This window comes from Hippopotamus amphibius, chromosome 6, assembly GCF_030028045.1.
Source record: "Hippopotamus amphibius kiboko isolate mHipAmp2 chromosome 6, mHipAmp2.hap2, whole genome shotgun sequence".
Classification (NCBI taxonomy): domain Eukaryota; kingdom Metazoa; phylum Chordata; class Mammalia; order Artiodactyla; family Hippopotamidae; genus Hippopotamus; species Hippopotamus amphibius.
Genome location: NC_080191.1, coordinates 25169612 through 25190900, shown reverse-complemented (window position 1 = coordinate 25190900; position 21289 = coordinate 25169612). Strand labels below are relative to the sequence as shown.

Sequence of the window (21289 nt, the reverse complement as noted above, 5' to 3'; positions counted from 1 at the left end):
TCACTTCAAATTCAAGAGTTAGTGACATCGTTCACTCGTCTAGCAGATGTTTATGTTAGTTGTTACTGTATAAGGCTCTGAGTAGGTATTAGTTTCAGACACAGAGTCCCTGCCTTTCACAGAGCCTCCTCTACTGAGATGAATCCACCGTCACAATTAAAGTGGGTGATGTGATAGAAAGGAGCTGGGAGGGGTACATGCAGCAGGGTAATGGGGGGAAGGCTGGTTCTGAGGATTTAAATTGAGACCTGAAGAGGGGCTGGCTACTAGAAAATTCATAGAAAAAGCATTCAAGTGGTATTCAAAGCTCCAAGATAAGAATTACTTTTTTTTGGTAATGTATAGTTTTCACAATTTGTAGTTTTCTGAAAGGACTACAAAAAGAAATGAGAATTCAGAGAGAGAGAAAGCAACAGACATTAGAAATGTTGGAACATTAAGGTGGAAACATTCGGAAATTTGGAGATTTCTTAAAGCCTGCTCTTTTATTGATGATCTTTATTTAATGATGAAGAAATGGAGGCCCAGTGACATTGCCATGCTTTGGTCACATACTAGTTAAATTGTAACCTGGGTCTCCCATCTTCCTGTCTATAGCTTTTTTTCTACTAAACAAAATTACTTTTATTGTGCTTGACCACTCTAGATGTGTTGAAAGCATTGGTTTTTACAGTTGAGAGTTTAAACCTTTATCTACAAATAGTTGGCAAACATTTATTTAGGCTTTCTTTATAATCAATGGCAACTGGCAAAGCCATATCAATCATTGGGATTTGCATCCCTTATTAAGAAAATCACAAGGCGTACTTTAACCTTTCAGTCATCTATCGACTTTAGTTTCTAGCTTAGAGGTCATTAGGTCTTTTGTGATGCATTAAAAGGGAATTCCTAAGTTTAATTACTATGCAGTCCACTTCAGTTTGGAACCAGGTATGGTCCATCTCGATTAAAAAAGGAGAATTTTTTTATTGCTTCCCATCATTTCCAATTATAGATTTGCTGGCTTGCTAGACATCTCAGTTATAATGTATACGCTTTTCTTTCTGATAAATGGCAAACGAATTTTCAGGGCAATAATTTATATAAATTGCAGGTATAATTTATACTTAGCTACCTTTCTACTTCTAATATTTTTATTACTTTGTGGAGAAATGAATTGGGGCTAATACTGTTTACCTCTCTCTTTGATTTTTTTGTTAGCCTTTTAATCCATAAACAGGAACCTGTTATGAGCTTAGCTCTATATTCTAATAAAACCTTTCTAGTTGGTGATGATTATAAAAGGCAATTAACATTGCCCCAGGAGTTATAGTCAGTGGGAATGGTAACTTGACATCAGAGAGTACAAGGATGTGTTCCAGACACTTAAAAAATTGTTATTTAAGAACCTTAGAGATAGGATTAAGATGGCGGAGTAGGAGGATGTGCGCTCACTCCCTCTTGCAAGAGCACCAGAATTACAACTAAATGCTGAACAATCATTGACAGAAAGACACTGGAACTCACCAAAGAAGACACCCCACATCCAGGGACAAAGGAGAAGCCTCAACGAGATGGTAGGAGGGGTGCAATCGCATTAAAATCAAATCCCATAGATGCTAGGTGGGTGACTCACAGACTGGAGAACAGTTATACTGCAGAAGTCCACCCACTAAAGTGAGGGTTCTGAGCCCCACGTCAGGCTTCCCAACCTGAGAGTCCAGCAACGGGAGGAGGAATCCCCAGAGAATCAGACTTTGAAAGCCAGTGGGATTTGATTGCAGGACCTCCACAGGACTGGGGGAAACAGAGACTCCACTCTTGGAGGGCACACAAAATAGTGTGCTCACCAGGACCCAGAGGGAAGGAGCAGTGACTCCATAGGAGACTGAACCAGACCTACCTGCTGGTGTTGGAGGGTTGCCTGCAGAGGTGGGGGGCAGCTGTGGCTCACCGAGGAGACAGGGGCACTGGCAGCAGGGGTTCTGGGAAGTGCTCATTGGCATGAACCCTCCCAGAGTCCACCATTAGCCCCACCAAAGAGCCTGTAAGCTCCAGTGCCAAGTAGCCTCAGGCCAAACAACCAACAAGGTGTGAACAGAGCCCCACCCATTAGCAGACAAGCAGATTAAAGTTTTACTGAGCTCCACCCACCCAGCCCTACCTACCATCAGTCCCTCCCATCAGGAAGCACCCACGAGCCTCCTAGATAGCTTCCTCCACAAGAGGGCAGATGGCAGTATCAAGCAGTATCAGCAGTATTTTGTCTTGTGGAACTGAAAACCACAGCCACAGAAAGATAGAGAAAATGAAAAAGCAGAGGACTTTGTACCAGATGAAGGGACAGGATAAAAACCCAGAAAAACAACTAAATGAAGAGGAGAGAGGCACCCTTCCAAAAAAAGAATTCAGAAAAATGATGGTGAAGATGATCCAGGACTTTGAAAAAGACTGGATGCAAAGATCGAAAAGTTTACCAAAGACCAAGAAGAATTAAAGAGCAAACAAACAGAGATATGCAACACAATAACTGAAATGAAAAAGGAACCAACAGCAGATTAACGGAGGCAGAAGGGCGAATAAGTGACCTGGAAGACAGAATGGTGATAATCACTGATGCAGAAAAGAATAAAGAAAAAAGAATGAAAAGAACTGAAGACAGCCTAAGAGACCTCTGGGACAATGTTAAAAGCACCAACATTCGCATTATAGGGATCCCAGAAGGAGAAGAGAGAGAGAAAGGACCCAAGAAAATATTGGAAGAGATTATAGTTGAAAACTTCCCTAACATGGGAAAGGAAATAGCTACCCAAGTCCAGGAAGCGCAGAGAGTCCCAGGCAGGATAAACCCAAGAAGAAACATATATGCCAAGACACATAGTAGTCAAATTGACAAAAATTAAAGACAGAGAAATGTTATTAAAAGCAACAAGGGAAAAATGACAAATAACATACAAGGGAACTCCCATAAGGGTAACAGCTGATTTCTCAGCAGAAACTCTGCAAGCCAGAAGGCAGTGGCACGATATATTTAAAGTGATGACAGGGAAGAACCTACCACCAAGAATACTCTACCCAGCAAGGATCTCATTCAGATTCAACAGAGAAATCAAAAGCTTTACAGACAAGCAACAGCTAAGAGAATTCAGCACCATCAAACCAGCCCTACAACAAATGCTAAAGGAACTTCTCTAAGCGGGAAACATAAGAGAAGAAAAGGACCTACAAAAACAAAAACAAAACAATTAAGAAAATGGTAATAAGAACATACATATCAATAATTACCTTGAATGTAAATGGACTAAATGCACCAACCAAAAGACACAGACTGGCTGTATGGATACAAAAACAAGACCCATACATATGCTGTCTCCAAGAGACCCACTTCAGACCTAGGGACACATACAGATGGAAAGTGAAGGGATGGAAAAAGATATTCCATGCAAATGAAAATCAAAAGAAAGCTGGAGTAGCAATAGTCACATCAGATAAAATAGACTTTAAAATAAAAAATGTTACAAGAGACAAGAAAGGACATTACATAAAGATCAAGGGATCCATCCAAGAAGGGGCGATAACAATTAAATATACATGCACCCAATATAGGAACACCGCAATACACAAGGCAAATGCTAACAACTATGAAAGAGGAAACGCAAGGCAGAAATAGAGACACAGATGTAGAGAACAAAGACATGGACAGCAAGTGGGGAAAGTGGGGAGGGTTGGGGAGGGATGAATTGGGAGATTGGAATACCATATTGTACACTCTAAATATATGCTGTTTATTGTCTGTTAACTGTATCTCAATAAAAGTTCTTTAAAAAAAAAAAGAACCTTATATTACTTTTGGGGGAGCTAAATATTTTCCGGCCCTCTGCATTTTATTATAAAAAACCGAAAGTAAAATATTTTCCTGTATGCAGATAATAGGAATTTTTTTCAGTTTTATTGAGGCATAATTGACAAATAAAATAAAAAGATATTTAAAATGTACAATATGATGATTTGAAACACATATACATTGTGAAAGGATTCTCCCTCCCCACGTAGATTGAATTAACACATCTATCACCTTACGTATTTCTCTCTTTTTTTGGTGAGAGCATGTAAGTTTTACTCTCTTAGCAAATTTCAACTATGTAATACACTGTTATCAACTATAGTCACCATGTTATATACTAGATGCTTAGACCTTATTCATCTTATAGTTGAAATTTTATGCCCTTTTACCAATTTCTCCCTATTCCTACTCCCCCCAGGCAACCATTTTTCTACTCTGTTTCTATGAGTTCAATATTTTTTTTTTAAAGAGTCCACATATAAGTGATCTTACACAGTATTTGTCTTCCTCTGTCTTATTTCAATTAGCAAAGTCGCCTCCAGGTCCATCCATGTTGTTTCAAATGACAGAATTTCCTTCTTTTCTTTAAGGCTGAATATTTCTCTCTCTCTTCCTTCCTCCCTCCATCTCTGTCTCTATCTGTATCTGTATCTGTATCTGTATCTATACATAGATTTTGTTTCCTGAGAACACTGTTTATTCTATTTCAGTGTCCATGTTACAGAATTTCATGGGAGAAAATTCTCCTTTGTCTCTGTATCAGAAAGAACTGTTTCTAAACATCTTTTGTGATTTTATCTTATGAACACTGTGGTTTCTGAAATTATTTCCTTCTTTACATTGTTAGAATGATAGAGTCAATTTTATAGCTTGTTTTAAACAAGTATACGAGGCCTCAAAACATAGTCATTTTTTTTAGTGCTAACCGTACTCTTTTATTTTTATATTTCCTTTAAAATATGGTTTCCCAATCTTTTTTCCTATTTATTCTGTTATATGTCCTTTTTAAGCTTCCTGAAGTCTTTTCTGAAACAAATTTGAGAAATAAATAGAATTTGTTAAAATTTTATTCCACGCATTGAAAGTGTCATCACAAAATAAGCAAATCTCCTTTGCTTTGGCAAGAAGTTTATTAAAAGGACTTATTTTGGGTTCCAGTTTTAGACGAAGGGGTTGTGAAACACTACAGAATCAGAAGACTGGATGAAGGGGGCTATTTCCTCACTCAGAGAAGAACCTTTTCAACATTGAATGAATTCGTGAGTTACTACACCAAGACAAGTGATGGCCTGTGTGTCAAGCTGGAAAAACCATGCTTAAAGGTGAAATGCTTTCAAGCTGTGTTCCTTTATTTTTGAAGTTAACTTTTTCCTTCAGATATTGGAGTTATTTGTCATGTAATATGTCAGGTCAGAAACAAAAGGTCATTGAATATCCAAGTCATGGATAGGCAAATTATGGCCCATGAACCAATACTACCTCATACTTATTTTTATAAATAAGCTTTATTGGAACATAGCCATGCTCATTCATTTACAGATTGTCTTTTGCTTTTTTGCTATAATAGCAGAGTTTAGTATTTGAAACACAGGCTATATGGCTCACAAAGCCTAAAATATTTACTGTCTCATTCTTTTCAGAAGTTTGCCAAGTCCCGACCTCAAGTAATCACTGAACACAGAAAATATTCATTCTTTGCACTAAGAATCTAATCTGGTATCTTGTTATTGCAGAATTTAATGATATGGCTTGAGGGGGAAAAGTGCCGGAATATAATTCTTACTTAGATGATCTGTATTCAAGAATATTAACATGAAATGACCAGGCTCATTATTTGGTTGTCTGCATATAGATGTCGTTTAACTGTTCTAACAGTTTGACTGTTTGGCCTGGCTGTTTAGCGGGAGGAGGTAACATTCACAGAATTTATCTACATCTGTCATTAACTTCTGTTGTTTGCATGTTTTACCTAAATGTGTTTAAAGTTATATAATGGTCATACACCTCAGTGGGGCAAGCCCTGAGCTCCTCATCAGAGTTCAGGTCTCATGTACTGTCAATGGTACAGCGAACTCTGGTTTATACCCGATGACGGGTGAAAGCTTCCTGGTGATGCCTGATTAGAATTCTACAGACAAGTAGAAGCTGAAGAATTCTGTCCAGTATGTAGGGAATTTATGAGTTAAATCCTGCCAGGTGAATAGGCAATTTTGGTATAAATATGCACATCTTAGATGGTACAGGAATGACCTCACAAGAATATCTCAGCTTATCCTAAGAAATAGTTCCCCTGATACAAAGATATGACTTAAAAATACTTACTTTAACCAATCTTATTGAATTCTGGTAGGGAAAAGGGCTTACAAAGCATAGATGACCTTCTGTGTACTCAAGATGCTGATGACTTAGTGGAGGAGATAAGATAAATTTCTAAAGGCGGATGACAAACTGGACTATGAACTCTAGGAGAGCAGAGACCTTGCCTATTTTGTTTACAGAATGTAACCTAGTTGGTGCTTGAAAAATATTTATTTATTTATTAAATAAGTAAATGAATGAGCAAATAAGTAAATGAATTTGAAAAAAGATGAAATTATTTATGAGAAGTTTTGTGATACATATGGTAAATACTATAGGCCAAAAAGTTGAGGAAATACTTGTGGATGAGATGGAACTTCAGTTTAGCCTTGAAACTTGATTTATGTAGGTGAGGCAGAAAGAAATCCCACCAGATAGGTGGGAGGGAGGTATCTGCGTGTGGGGTGGGACAAGTGGACAGCAAGGTGCCCGACTTAGCAGGATTTGGGAGGAGATCAGCTGGAAGAGGTAATGATACAGATTCTACCACAACTGCTTTCCATTTTAAAGTACTTAGAATAAAATTTACAATATTTTGGTTTTAAAAATGATGTCTCTTTTTAAAAGTACCTAGACTATTATTTTCAACCAAAAAATTGTTAAACATAATGTTTTTCTTACCTGTATTCTAATTATTCTGTGAAACAGATACAAGTCCCAGCTCCCTTTGATTTGTCATATAAAACTGTGGACCAGTGGGAGATCGATCGCAGCTCCATACAACTTCTGAAGCGGTTAGGAGCTGGTCAGTTTGGCGAAGTGTGGGAGGGCCTATGGAACAGTACCACTCCGGTAGCAGTGAAAACATTAAAACCAGGTACGAGAACCAGAATGGCAAAGGTTAAATGGCATATGTTGATTTTTATAAGCTCAACTTGCCACTGTAAATGTCCAAGAGGTCATGGGACAACCAGTGGCGGCACCAAGCAAGTGTTGTAATGGCTTTCTGTAGCACAGGTGACCACAATGATGTATCCCAGCACCTGAGATTTTCACAATTACTGCAGATATGATTATGATTTTGAATCCTAATCGTGTTGACAACTGAGACGAAACTTCATTGTCCAATCTAATCATTTTTTTCCAAAAAAGAAGCAACTAGCTATCCATCCTAACATTGCTCTCTCAGGAAGGCCTTTTGGAGGTCAAAAGAGAACAAAAAATCAGATTTCTTATATTAAAAAAAAGTGCCACGATAGTTTTCTCTCCAACAGGAATAATTATTATTGATTTACAGTGTAATAGCAGCAAACAGCTTTGGTGATTGCTTAAATGTCTTCACTTCACTGGGGCCATTAATCAATCCTCTCAGCTGTTTATTGCTCAGCAGACTACAACGCAATAAAGACGAGCCTGAAATCAACTCCCGTGATAGCTTTGACAACAAAAATTAATATTTAATGTTGAATTACCAGCTGAGTTGAGATTGGGTCTCTTTTGCTGTGCAGCTGGTCAGCCGTAACCAGCATAGCCATGGAGTGCTCTGAGCAGGCTTCCCCTGCAGAGGCTCCTGACGTACCGTGGTTACAGCTCTAGTGGATGGTCTAATTTGGCAATGATTTAAGTGTCCTGCATTCCATGAATCTGATGGCCGCCCAAAGCATCACCATAGAAACTTATCATAGATAAATTTTCTGAATGGAGATCGTAATTGCTGCTATCACTAGAAACTTCATCCATCAGATTATTTGGGGGTGAGGGGATGATCTCACTATCACCAGCTAGACTATAGGCCAAACTAATTATAACAACCAAAAATGGTCTTTTATTATGGTTTGGGTGCCTCTTTTATTCTTAGCTCCATTTTGCCACAATGGTTCAAGACTTTAATCCTATTTGATTATGTGGAGCAAAACAGTGGTAGAGATGGAACCAAAGGAGCTCAGCAAAAACTGATGGAGAAGAGAATAGGCCATTTCCCACTATTCTCCCTCTGTAAGGCTTTGCCTCGTTTCTTCAGCCTGTAGAGAAATACTTGGTTGATCTGTTTGGTTTTTCCTAAGAATACGCATATTAATAACAGTAAAATATGGTCAACACTCATTGAACACATATGTGCCAGACAATGCTATTATCCCAACAATGATTTTATGTCAGTAGGATTATTAGCCATGTTTTAGAGGTGAAGAAACTCAAGTTCGGAGACGTTGGTAACTTGTTCAAGATCACACAGTGAACTAGGGTTTGATCAAGCCTGGGTAGTGAACTTTTAGACTCTCAAAAGGCATACCAAAGTTTAGATTGTCTAAATGCTTTATGTGAAATGATCTGCAGGTCACATGTAACTCTTTCCAACTGCATATTAATAAACAGTCAGAGTGTTAGCTTGGAATGTCAAAGCTTATCCACGCCTGGGGTTCAAAATATTAGCTGTGAAGTCTTCAATGTGAGAGGATGAGGAAGGAAACAGACTCTTTGAGCATCAGTGAAAATGATATTTGCATTATCCATAGTGAATACTGTGATGTGAAGCAACTGTGTTCCTTCAGTTACAGCAATGGCTCTGAAACATCATGCCCTAAAAGAAATAAAAGGTTTTTAAATGACTAATGAAATGTAAACTCCAGGTAGTCTTCTTTCTCTTAGGTTTTATTTATGTTATCTATTGACACTTGGTACTTTGCATGGTGACTCAGAGCTGAGCCATTTAAGTACAATTTAATTGTAGATGAGTCTTCAAAAAAGGCTCCCATGTCTCCCTTATTGTTTGGTCAAGCTTTTAAAGCTGACTGTGGAGATATTAATACAGGAGAAAATGCTGACTATCAGCTTCAAGTGGAGGAAAAAAACACTAAGTTTTGGGAGTGGCCCTTGAATGTTTTCTACTTGGCTTATACTACTGATACATGTCCCTGCAGAATTCAAGACATAAATATGGCAGAATGTCATTGATTTTTAGGGTTGTAATCCAGCTCTTCCCACAGTGGGTACCAAGGACCGGGCAACTGTTAGTCTTCTCTGGATCCTGGACAGAAAAGCTTGCTGCAGTAATTAAACATTCAGTGTCCTTCCAGTGTTCATGTTAATAGAATGTCTTCTCTTTATGCTTCTAAGATGCCTGCCGTGTTTTATCAATTAGACTGTCAGTCTCTCCTTTTTCCTTCACTTTTCACATGGACTTGAATCAACCTCTCTTCACCTACAGGTCATAATACATAAGCCACACAGCCCTGATGCACCAACACATCAGTTATTAGGTTGCCCTGGTTGAACTGATTCTCTTCCTTGATAAATCTGAAGGTTTGTGACACTGATGCTCTTACTTTACTGAGAGGCAGGAAGCAATCTTGGTGATTCCCACCAGGCTGCTGTGAGGATAGGAACGCCTCAATAACATAAAGTGATTTCCCCCTCTTCTTGTTTCAGGTTCAATGGATCGGGATGACTTCCTGAGGGAGGCACAGATAATGAAGAACCTAAGACATCCAAAGCTTATCCAGCTTTATGCTGTTTGCACTTTAGAAGATCCAATTTATATTATTACAGAGTTGATGAGACATGGAAGTCTGCAAGAATATCTCCAAAGTAAGCTAAAGGCTTAATAAAAGGAAGAAAAGAGGAATTTAGTTTAGCTAGTCCTATAAATGTCAATTTAGCAAGCCTTCTATAACCCAAAGGATATTTACTACGGTATATCTGTGACAATGAATGTCTTAACATTGAATTGCTCAACTTGCTCTTTAATAGGATATATATTGTGTATTCAAAGGGAGGAGAAATATTTATGTGGTGGAAGAACAAATTGTTCACCATAGACATATCAGAGTAGTTAAATGTAATGTGGAAAATTGAAGAATAATGTTTTTCATGATGCTTGGTTTCTTGCAATAACTAATTGAACATTATCAGTCATAGACCAGTATTTTCTATGGCTCAGAATTAGGGGACATGGAATGCTTTCAGGGGAAGGGAAGGAAAGGTACCCTTATTTTTCTCTTTGCCAATTTTTGACAACATTGTGCTTGTTGGTATTGAAAATGCTTCCAACTGCTAGGCAACATTAGAATATTCAGATTACAAAGCAGAAGTATACTATTACTTTATTTTTACATCTGCTTCCTGTAGTCTGAGAAGACTTAAGGGCACTGTAGAATTTTGATGTTTATTACAAATGAATAATTTAATAAGCAACAATATTATAAGCATTAAAATGAGACATTCAAAGAAGTGGAGATCAAGTACTGAGAGAATAATTCATGCTTTAAAAAGAGGCATTTTCTATACTTTCTTGGAATGTCAGAGTGGGACTGATAGAATGTATAGAGGTAAAGGGAGGTGAGAATAATGGAACAAAGATATCGGGAAGATAGGAGTATTCTCTCATTTCAGGGTGACTTGTGAAGCTGGTGATATTAAATTGCAAAACTAGATAATACCTGCTAAGTGCTGGTTAAAAACAAAAAATATACCTAGCTCCCTTGCACAAAGGTATCAGATTTAACAGTATCAGATTTTGTTATCCACCACAGAGAGACTAACCTCAGCCAATGACCCCTTTTGTCTTATTCCCAGGGACAAAAGTACAGGAACCATCTCAGGTCATCTCTAATGAGAGTGCTTTGTCAAATTATAAACATTCACGCTGTTAAATCTCATAGTCAATTCTCAATTCTCAGACCTATTAGCCATATTCAATTCAATGGACACTCTCTCCTTCTGGAAACACTGCCTTCATTTGGCTTCTGGGACATGTCATCCAATGGCCTTTTCTCTTTCTTTCTCACCTGTTCTCAATCTGTGTGATTTCTCTCATCTCCCAGACCTCTCAACATCTTGGAATTTTCCAAGACTCTTTTGCAACATCACTAGATTTCTTGCTAATCTCAACCAGTCTTACTGTTTAATAACATTTATGTATTACCAATTGCACAAGTTACATCCCTCTATTACTTCAGAATCATATATTCAATTGCCTTCTTAACTTCTCCACGTGCACACTGTATCAGTCTGGATAATGTGGGTGTGATGCAGTAACAAACCCCTCCAAATCTTAGAGTCTTAATGCAGGTGTTTACTCTTGCTCATGCTATGTGTGAGAAATAGATTGACTGGTGGCTCAGGTCTTTTGATCACCTTGGCAGGAGCAGGGGATAGGACTAAGCTCATTCTGGCTCTTAAAGCTTCTGACCAGGAGTGAAGGGGTGAATTCTGTGCCCTTTTCATTTGGTTACATCAAGTCAAAGGAAGTAGGGGAGTACAACCCTGTAAAGTGCTTAAAAGCAGGAAAAAACAGAAGTTCATGAATAGCCCTCATTTCTACTACATATGTCTAATTAGACATCTCAAAATAATATGTCCCAAAACTGATCTGATATTATCCTCAGTAATCTGCACCTCTTGCGGTCTTTCCTTCTCTGACAATGTCAACCCACAGGCCTAATATCTCAGAGTCATCTCTACTTCTCACATCCTATATCAGACCAACCAGCAAATCCTGCTGGCTTGCTTTCCAAATATATCCAGGATTTTACCACTTCTCAACACTCCTACTCCAGTCCGAGTCATCATCAACTCTCTCCTGGATTCTGCAGTAGCCTTCTAATTGGTCTCCCTCTTTCAGTTCTTGACCCTTTCAGTCACTTCTCAACACAGTAGCTGGAGAGATCCTGTTAAAATGTAAATCAGGTCACGTCCCTCCTCAGCCCCAAATCTTCATTGACTCCTTGGTTCTCTCTGTATAACTCATAAAGTCCTGCCTGACCTGGCTCTCCATTACCTCTCTGACCACAGCTTCTACAGCTTTGCCCTGGTTCACTCTGTCAGCTACACTGCCCTTCTTTGCTACTCTTTGTATCTTCCAGATGTGCTCTGCTGCAGGCCCTGCACGCTTGCCATTTCCTCTACCTGAATTTTTTTCCCATTACTTATCCACACAGCTCACTTTCTCACTTACTAAAGTCTTTACTCAGATGTTCCCATTATGGCGAGTCCTTCCCAGATTACCCTCTAAATTCTAAAATTTAATCTCTCTTTGCTGACTTTGTATTCCTCTTTCTTGCTTTTTGTTTTCTCTTCCTAGCTGTTAATCATCATATAATGCATGGCTTATTTATGTAGCTTATTTTTAGTGTCTTCTAAAATACAACTTGCAGAGGACAGAGATTTTTCTTTGTTCTAGTGCTAGAACAGTGTCAGGCACAGAGAAGGTGTGCACTAATTGTGTGTTGACTAACTGAATGAATAAATTAATGGATAGATTAAGTCAGGGCTATCCTGAATCTAATATAATTGGGATTTTTTTGTTGTGCTTGGTATCAGCTTGAAAAGATATGCTTAGTACATTGCAAACTCCTTTTAACATTGAGGATTTCTGTGGCTTGTTGATGAGTTTTACTCAGGGTTGAGCACAAACCCTTGTCATCTTCTGGGTTGAACCATCAGGGTCAAGTTTACAAAGGCCTTCATTTGCCAGGATACTTAGTAGCGAGGAGGAGTAATGAAGGTGTGCTCATTACAGATACTCTCTTAGCAATCGAGAGGATTTGATTTCAACAAAGTGATCTTAAAATGAATCTGCCACTCTTAAACAGCCCATAATGATAAATATTATTAAGCTGAAATGCTCTTGAGTAATGGAACATAATTGAAAATATTTCCTTGCTGCAGATGTAAATTGTCACAGGTCTATGAACCTTTATATCAGTTTTGACATCTGGCTGCTATATTAGAAGTATTCTCTGAGGTTGTACACAGTTCCTAGGCCACTGCACTGTTTCAGGGCAGGAAATGTGTTATTACTCAGTTTCCTGCACTATTGTGCTTGTCAGTGAAAACCTTTTTATATCCACTGTAATAGGATTAGATGTTGTATTTGATAGTTGAAATAACACACATTTTTCTACAGAACCATATTTGTAGTCCCTAAGCTTGGCTGAATATTTTTTTGTAATAAATTTCCCCAAAATGGGAAAGGTTTGTCAAAAAACTTTAGCACTAAGGGTAATTGATACCTGGTATTTCTCACTGAAGTCTAAAGAGGATAAATATCTGCATTTTTTAGTTTAGTTGGGCTTGTTTTCTTTCCAATAAATACTTATTGAGCATTTAGTGTATGTCCATATATTTTCTTTGTTTTACAAATCAAGTCCTAGCACATTCATCATTCTCGTAAGCAGGTCACTTAAATGGACTGAAGCAGACAGGAATTTTTTAACTGAGGTACCCTTTCACTGAACACAACTACACAACTATTTGCTGTTTGTATGAATGGAAGCCTCTTCATAGCCCCTGACTTTGGGTGCTCAGCAGTGTAAGGTGGATTTTAGGGAGGCAGTATAGAATAAATTTATGTCACATGAGATTTCAGCCTCCAATATACCCTGGATTTGAATCTCCACTCTACAAATTATTACCTATTCCTCTGAGTGGTAGGAACCCCTATCAAACAGGGCAAACTACTTCCTATAGTTGTTCTGAGTATTGAATGAGGTGATTTACTGGAAATCAACCATATGGTATAGTGGTAGGAGGGGAGCATATATATTTTAATTTTTTTTCTTTAGAAAACACTGTATAGCACTTACTGTGTGCCAGGCACTTTTCTAAGTCCTATACAAGTATTAATTTAGTTCATTATTCTAACAACATCATGAGTATTATTATTATCATCCCTATTTTGCAGTTGAAGAAGCTGAGGTATGGAGAGAATAAGTAGCTTATTCAAGGTGGCTGAGCGAGAATTCAAACCCAGGAAATCTGGCTCCACAGTCCATGCTTTTAACCATATACATAGCACTGATATTATTTTCCTAATGTCAACCTGTTATCTACTGCTGCACGACAAATTATCCCAAAACGTAGTGGCTTAAAGCAGCAAACATTTATTATCTCGTAGTTTCTGTGGTCAGGAGTCCAGGTGCAGCTGAGCCAGGTCTTCTGGCTCAGGGTTTCTCACAAGGCTGCAGTCACAGTGTCAGCAGAGGCTCCAATCATCTTTATGTATTCATTTGTTGATGGACACTTAGGTTGCTTCCATATCATGGTTCTTGTAAATAACCACTATGAACTTTGAGGTACGTATATCTTTCGAATTAGTGTTTTTATTTTCTTCAGGTAAATACTCAGGAGTAGAATTGCTGCATCATATGGCAATTTTATTTTTAATTTTTTGAGGAATTTTTGTACTACTTTCCATAGTGGTTGCACTAATTTAAATTCCCACCAACAAAGCACTAGGGTTCCCTTTTATCCACATCCTCGCTAACACTGGTTATATCTTGTCTTTTTGATGATAGCCATTCTTACAGGTGTGAGGTACTATCTCATGGCTTTGATTTGCATTTCTTAGATGATCAGTGATTTGAGCATCTTTTCATGTGCCTGTTGGTCATCTGTATGTCTTCTTTGGAAAAATGCCTATTCACATCCTCTGCCCATTTTTTGATCAGATTGTTTGTTTTTGATGTTGAGTTGTATGAGTTCTTCATATATTTTGGAAATTAACCCCTTATTGGACATATCATCTGCAAATATCTTCTCCCATTTAGTAGGCGGTCTTTCCATTTTATTGATGGTTTCCTTCACTGTGCAAAAGCTTTTTAGTTTGATTTGGTCCCATTTGTTTATTTTTGCTTTTTTTGCCCTTGCCTCAGGAGATAGACCCCAAAAAACATTGCTAAGACCAGTGTCAAAGAGATTACTGCCTATGTTTTCTTCTAGAAGTTTTATGGCTTCAGGTCTTACATTTAAGTCTCCAGTCCATTTTGAATTTATTTTTATAATGAGAAAAATGGTCTGGTTTCATTCTTTTACATGTTGTCTAGTTTTCCCAATGCTACTTATTGAAGAGAGTTTCTTTTCCCCAATATATTTTCTTGCCTCCTTTGTTGTAGATAATTGACCATGTGAATGTGAATTTATTTATGGGCTCTCTATTCTGTTCCATTGAGCTATGTGTCTGTTTTTGTGCCAGTACCATGCTGTTTTGATCACCATAGCTTTGTAGTACAGTTTGAAGTCAGGGAGTGTGATACTTCCAGTTTTATTTTTCTTTCTCAAGATTGCTTTGGCTATTCAGGGTCTTTTGTGGTTCCATTATTTGCTTGTTCTAGCTCTGTGAAAAATTCTGTGAGTATTTTAATAGGGATTGCATTGACTCTGTAGATTGCTTTGGGTAATTAAAATGGACATTTAACTCTTCCAATCCATGAACACATAACATTTTTCCATTCATTTCTATCATCTTCAATTTCTTTCATCAATGTCTTGCAGTTTTCAGAGTACAGGTCTTTCACCTCCTTGGTTAAATTTATACCTAGGTATTTTATTTTTTTATTTGCTTGTAAATGGGATGGTTTTATTGTTTTCTCTTTCTGATAGTTCATTATTAGTGTTTAGAAATACAACAGATTAAGTTTGTAGCTTAAAATTTTACTGAAACCATTTATTAGTTCTAATAGTATTTTTGGTTGGAGTCCTTAGGACTTGCTGTATATAGTATCATGTCATCTGCCAACAGTGAAAGTTTTACTTCTTCTTTTCCAATCTGGATGCCTTTTATTTCTTTCTCTTATTGACTGCTGTGGCTAGGACTTCCAATATTATGTTAAAAAGAAGTGGTGGGAGTGGGCATCCTTGCTCTATTCTGGATCTTAGAGGAAAAGCTTTCAGCTTTTCACTATTGAGTATGATGTTAGCTGCAAGTTTGTCATAAATGGCCTTTATTACTCAGATTCTATTTAGATATGCTGCTTGCATTAAAAATACACACACCCTCACACACAAACTGTGCTTAGGTCTTTCCCATTTGTAAACTTCCCTTTACTCCATTTATTTCTTATTTATTTATTTATTTATTTATTTATTTAGGTCACATTGGGTCTTCCTTGCTGTGTGTGGGCTTTCTCTAGTTGTGGCAAGCAGGGGCTATTCTTTGTTGTGGTGCACAGGCTTCTCATTGTGGTGGCTTCTCTTGTTGCGGAGCATGGGCTCTAGGCGCATGGGCTTCAGTAGTTGTGGCACACAGGCTCAGTAGTTGTGGCTCACGAGCTCTAAAGTGTAGGCTCAGTAGTTGTGGTGCACGGGCTCAGTTGTTCCACGGCATTTGGGATCTTCCCGGACCAGCAGTCGAACCCATGTCCCCTGCATTGGCAGATGTATTCTTAACCACTGCACCACCAGGGAAGTCCCTATTTCATTTTTTTTAATTGTAAAAGATGACATACATGTAGAAAGGACATGTAAGATTTGAGTCCTTTCTACATATATATTTATCATGTAATTATAAAGTAAGCAAGTAAACAACTGTGTAGCCACTATGCAAATCAAGAATGAGAACATAGCCAGCACCCCAGAAACTCCTCTACTACCTTATCAATAACAGTTCCTCACTATCATGAACTTCATGATAATTGCTTTCCCTTCCTTGACTTATATTTTTCTCTGCTAGCTTCTTGTTGTCTTCTTTTTTGACTAGGTTTTGGAAATTGACGTCTCCTCTTGCTGTCTCCACTTCCTCAGCACCCATGCAGCCCTTAACCCTGTATACTCCATCTCCAGTGAGACCCTTTTCCTGCCACCAATGTCTCCAGTGACTCCTTAATTATTATATTTAAGAAATGCTTTTTAGTTCTTATCTTGCTGGACTTATTTGACAATGGTGGTGATTTTCTCTCCTCAAACCTTTGACTGTTATGATGTTCTCTTCTGGTTCTTCTCTCATTCTTTAGGCTGATTCCTGTCAGTTTTCTTACAGGTTTACTTTTCTATGCCCACTGTAAATGTTGGCATTTCTCATGATTCTATCACTTTCTAGCACCCATTTTTAATGTTTAACTCTCGCTCATAAACAATCACTGTTAAGTCCATGTCTCTAGCTTCATGCTTTCCTCTGAGCTTTAGAACCATATGCTTGTCTACTTTTAGACATTTCCACTTGGGTAATCCATATGCATATCTAGCTTAACGAATCTTTAACTGTTTAATTCTGATCAGGCAGCAGCCATGATAGATAATAAGAACAGGTAGGCTTTACTAAGTTCTTCCTAGGTGCCAGGTACTGTTTTAAATGCTTTACATGTATTAACACATTTTAATTCTCATTTTAACAAATAATACCATAAGGTAATGATAATTATTGCTGTATATATGGAGAAATTGAGGCAGAGGACTGTTAAGCAGATTGCCCAAAGTCAGGAAGAAATGTAAGGTAGAGCCCTGATTATTCAAATTCTGGCACTCTAGCTTCAAACCAATCTTCCTCACTTCTGTACTGTAGTTGCCTCTCAAGTCATGAATTGTATCTAGGGCTCTTGACCATAAATTTAATGCCTTTTTGGTAATATTTGGCTTATTTAGACAGGGATAATGATAGTTTGGATTTATATGAGACCTTTTTAGTTCTCCAGAAATTTGAAGATGTCTACTAACAGTATGGCAGCTAAACACTATCCAGGGATGGCTGACCCCATTTCACAAAGTCACCACAAACACTGACCTCTCTAGTAATGATCAAACTGACTCTACTACATAAATTTCCTATACTTGGTTATATAGAATCAGTAGTAGGAGAAACTATGTCTATGAAAGGTATATGATGCCTAGAGAGATGAGCAACCTATTCTAAGAATAACAGGCTAAGAAAGGAAAATTTAACACATGCATCAAGCTTAATGGAGTACAAATGTAATATACACAGTTTATAACTACATATATAGAGCCTTCATTATTTTGTGAACTAGTTTTTAAAAACAACATGATGGAAGAATGAGAACTTTTCATTGGCTCAGCCCTGTAAATTAGCATTTTTAGGTTCAAAGACTAAAACAACTATGAAATGTTTGAAAGAAACCCAGAGGCAACCAAGTAACAATTTCCATGAAGAAATGAGTCAGTGACATGTGGTATTGAAAATGGCAATACCTGGACTCTTTTGGATATTTATAGCTGTGTTTGGATCATGTGGTACTGTGGCTCCTTTCTCCCAGTAATGCTCAATTTAGGGAAGGGAGGGCCTCAGCTTTCAGATGTGTCTGAGCTCTGAAAACTGTCACCTCATTAACCCTTCACAGGAAATGGAATGGTTATGGCACTTAATCCCTCTGATAGCTCATTCATCAAAATTCTTAGAATTTGCTTCAATAGTTCAAATGTTCTCCAAAGTGAATCTCTTATTTTCTCTTTTTGCCTAGATGACGCTGGATCAAAAATCCATCTGACACAGCAGGTAGACATGGCAGCCCAGGTTGCTTCTGGAATGGCCTATCTAGAGTCCCAGAACTACATCCATAGAGATCTGGCTGCCAGAAATGTCCTTGTTGGTGAACATAATATCTACAAAGTGGCAGATTTTGGACTTGCAAGAGTTTTTAAGGTAGATGTGGCTTTGTTTTAATTAGTTTGTAAGGGTCAAAAGGCTAGACCAGTAGGCTAATAGATTTATTGCTATTTTTTCAATGTATTTCTCCAAGTTCTTTTGGTCCATTGACCATTTTAGGATCCAGGGCTCTATAGACAAATTACTTCCTATTTCTGTTTCTTCACCAAAGAGAAAGAAACAGAAAACAATGACCAACCAGATGGGAAAGTATGTGATTAAGTTTGTGGTTGAATTAATGATCATTTTTTTTGGTACCAGTAGCCTCTGTTTGTCTGCTTCTATTTTATTTCCCTTACAAAAGGTAGCACACTTTATACACAGCTACCCTATCCACTGTTGCTCACTTTATGCCAGACTAACATGCATGCTGCCAGAATTCTTCAGCAATCATTGGCTTTTAAAATCCTGCCCCACCCACCCTCATTTTATGACATCGGGCCAAAAGGCACTGATATAGGAGATATAATGTTAGGTGTTTTTTTTCTGAATTTAATTTTTTATTTCTACATTGTATCCTAAAAATATGAGTGTGGGGGCATGAAACACAAGTAAATGATTCTCTTTTGATCTTTATGAATTTATCATCTTTTCTCTTTGTAAAATTAATTAGATCCCCAGTGAGTTGATATATTAATTTAAATCATTTGGATCCTACATGGTAATTATCAAAAAGTCAGTGGCTCTTCAATACTAGCAGTAAATCAGAAAACAGGCGTTGCTTTCACTTTTTACATTTGCTAAAGACCAGGTGTAAAGCCAGTGTCATCACAGATGAATTTCCCATATGTAATACAATGCTCCTTCCAGTGCTACTTTTAGCACATAGTAGGCTCTCAAATAATATTCCATTAATTACTTCGCACAGATTTTTCAGTCTGGTGTGCCAGATTTGCAATTTGCTATTGTAATCATTGTAATTATCATTTGAACTAAACTCTTTTTGAATCTTTTCCCTCTAAATTTTAATGTGAAGCAGGTTACAGATGAATGAGGGTGGCCAAAAAAAATACCACTTTAACTTGGCTTGATTCCTTAATGCATTAACAGGTAGAGAATGAAGACATGTATGAATCCAAACAGGAAATAAAGCTGCCGGTGAAGTGGACTGCCCCTGAAGCTCTTCGTGCTAATAAATTCAGCATTAAGTCCGATGTGTGGTCATTTGGAATCCTTCTTTATGAAATCATTACTTATGGCAAAATGCCTTATAGTGGTGAGTAATTAATTCTAAAGTGGGCCTTTCTGCTGCAGGTCACTTACTTAGGTGTGACTTTAACTGCTTTGCCCAGACTTAGAGGGCAGAGTTATGAGGCTGACCATACCATGTACCTGTGGGAGCATAAGAGATAAAATTTGATGGTGATGATTTGCATTAATGAGGTGGTTTATTGCCTGCTTCTCCTTTGCTCTTGAATTGCAGTCTTATAGACATTACTCGCTGCAGGATTTAGTTTAGTCTCTGCAGCCTGGGAAGGGGATGGTAGACCTTATAGTTTCTCTGGGGAAATCAATTTGCTTTGTCCTCTAGAGTATCAGTATCTATGAATTTGAGACTGATTTTCAAATTGTATTTTTTGTTGGTTCCATTTTATATTTTTTAGGTATGGCAGGTGCTCAGGTAATCCAGATGTTGGGTCAAAACTATAGACTCCCTCAACCATCTAACTGCCCATTGCAGTTCTACAACATCATGTTGGAGTGCTGGAATGCAGAGCCTAAGGACCGGCCAAAATTTGAGACACTGTATTGGAAATTTGAGGATTATTTTGAAACAGACTCTCCATATGGAGATACAAATAACTTCATGATGAACACTGAAGCACATCAAATAATGAAGTAGCAATAAAGTTCAATAATCAGTTCAGAAATATAATTGTATTAACCAACTGTGAAAATGGATTTATCTTGACATATCCAAGTTATAAGGTAAATTTGACAATATAGTACAAAAAATATTATATGTGCATTTTATCAACTGGGCAATACTGCAGGACAGTCTAAGATGAAATACCATTTCCCCACTGCCTGGCAAAATCAAATGCACTAAACAAAGTTATTTTTCTTTTTAAAAGAGACTTACATTTCTATTTATTGTTTGAAATGCCGATCAAGAGGATCAACAGGTGATAGTCAATTTTTACTCAGTGACTGTTGTAGCATTTTCCTGTTTACTGATTAAAGTGGTTATTCATTATTCCTCGGATTGCTGAATCCCATCAGGCTGTTATTATGAAGGAATTTGATTGCTTTGCTGCACAGCAGGACCTGTGCTTCGAGATTTTTTTTTTCTCTTTTAAAATATCCTGTAACCACAATGATGGCAAAGCCATGTTAAAAGACTTGATTGTACTTGGAGTAATTGCACATATTTTTTTCCTATGCATAAAAAAATGAAGCAGCTGTTGAGAAAAAGAATTAAAATCTCTCTCATTTTGTAGAGGGAAATGATGGAATTTTTCTATACCTCGGTATGTGTCATCTGAGACTCATCTACATTAGTTTTAATCTCTTAATGCTAAGAATCAGATTGCAAAGCTGATGAGTTATTATCTATGGAAATATACAAGAAACATCTAATAGCCTGCAAAATCCGAGAAATAAGTATCAAAATAGTTTAGGAAAATGAGAGGAGAGCAGTAGGATTGCTGTGACCTAGGATTTCTGAATAATTTTAAAAATGTATCTTTGGCATACAGACTTTCAAATTGACTACCAAACAGGCCAAACTCTGTTTCAGATCTAGAGAGTAGGAATAAGGAATAATAAGGTTTCATAACCTTGGTTGTGAAACT

At 37.6% G+C, this 21289-nt stretch overlaps 1 protein-coding gene across 1 annotated transcript in view; it reads left to right on the top strand.

Annotated features, from left to right (window-relative positions):
• Positions 1-20362, top strand: part of FRK (fyn related Src family tyrosine kinase) — a 97976-nt gene extending 77614 nt beyond the window's left edge. Inside the window, exons 3-8 of the mRNA XM_057739072.1 lie at positions 4982-5145; positions 6830-6998; positions 9548-9706; positions 18310-18497; positions 19551-19710; positions 20099-20362. Coding sequence (XP_057595055.1) covers positions 4982-5145; positions 6830-6998; positions 9548-9706; positions 18310-18497; positions 19551-19710; positions 20099-20337 — 1079 coding nt within the window. The 3' untranslated portion in view covers positions 20338-20362. The remainder of the gene's footprint in view (positions 1-4981; positions 5146-6829; positions 6999-9547; positions 9707-18309; positions 18498-19550; positions 19711-20098) is intronic.
• Positions 20363-21289: the final 927 nt, after the last annotated feature.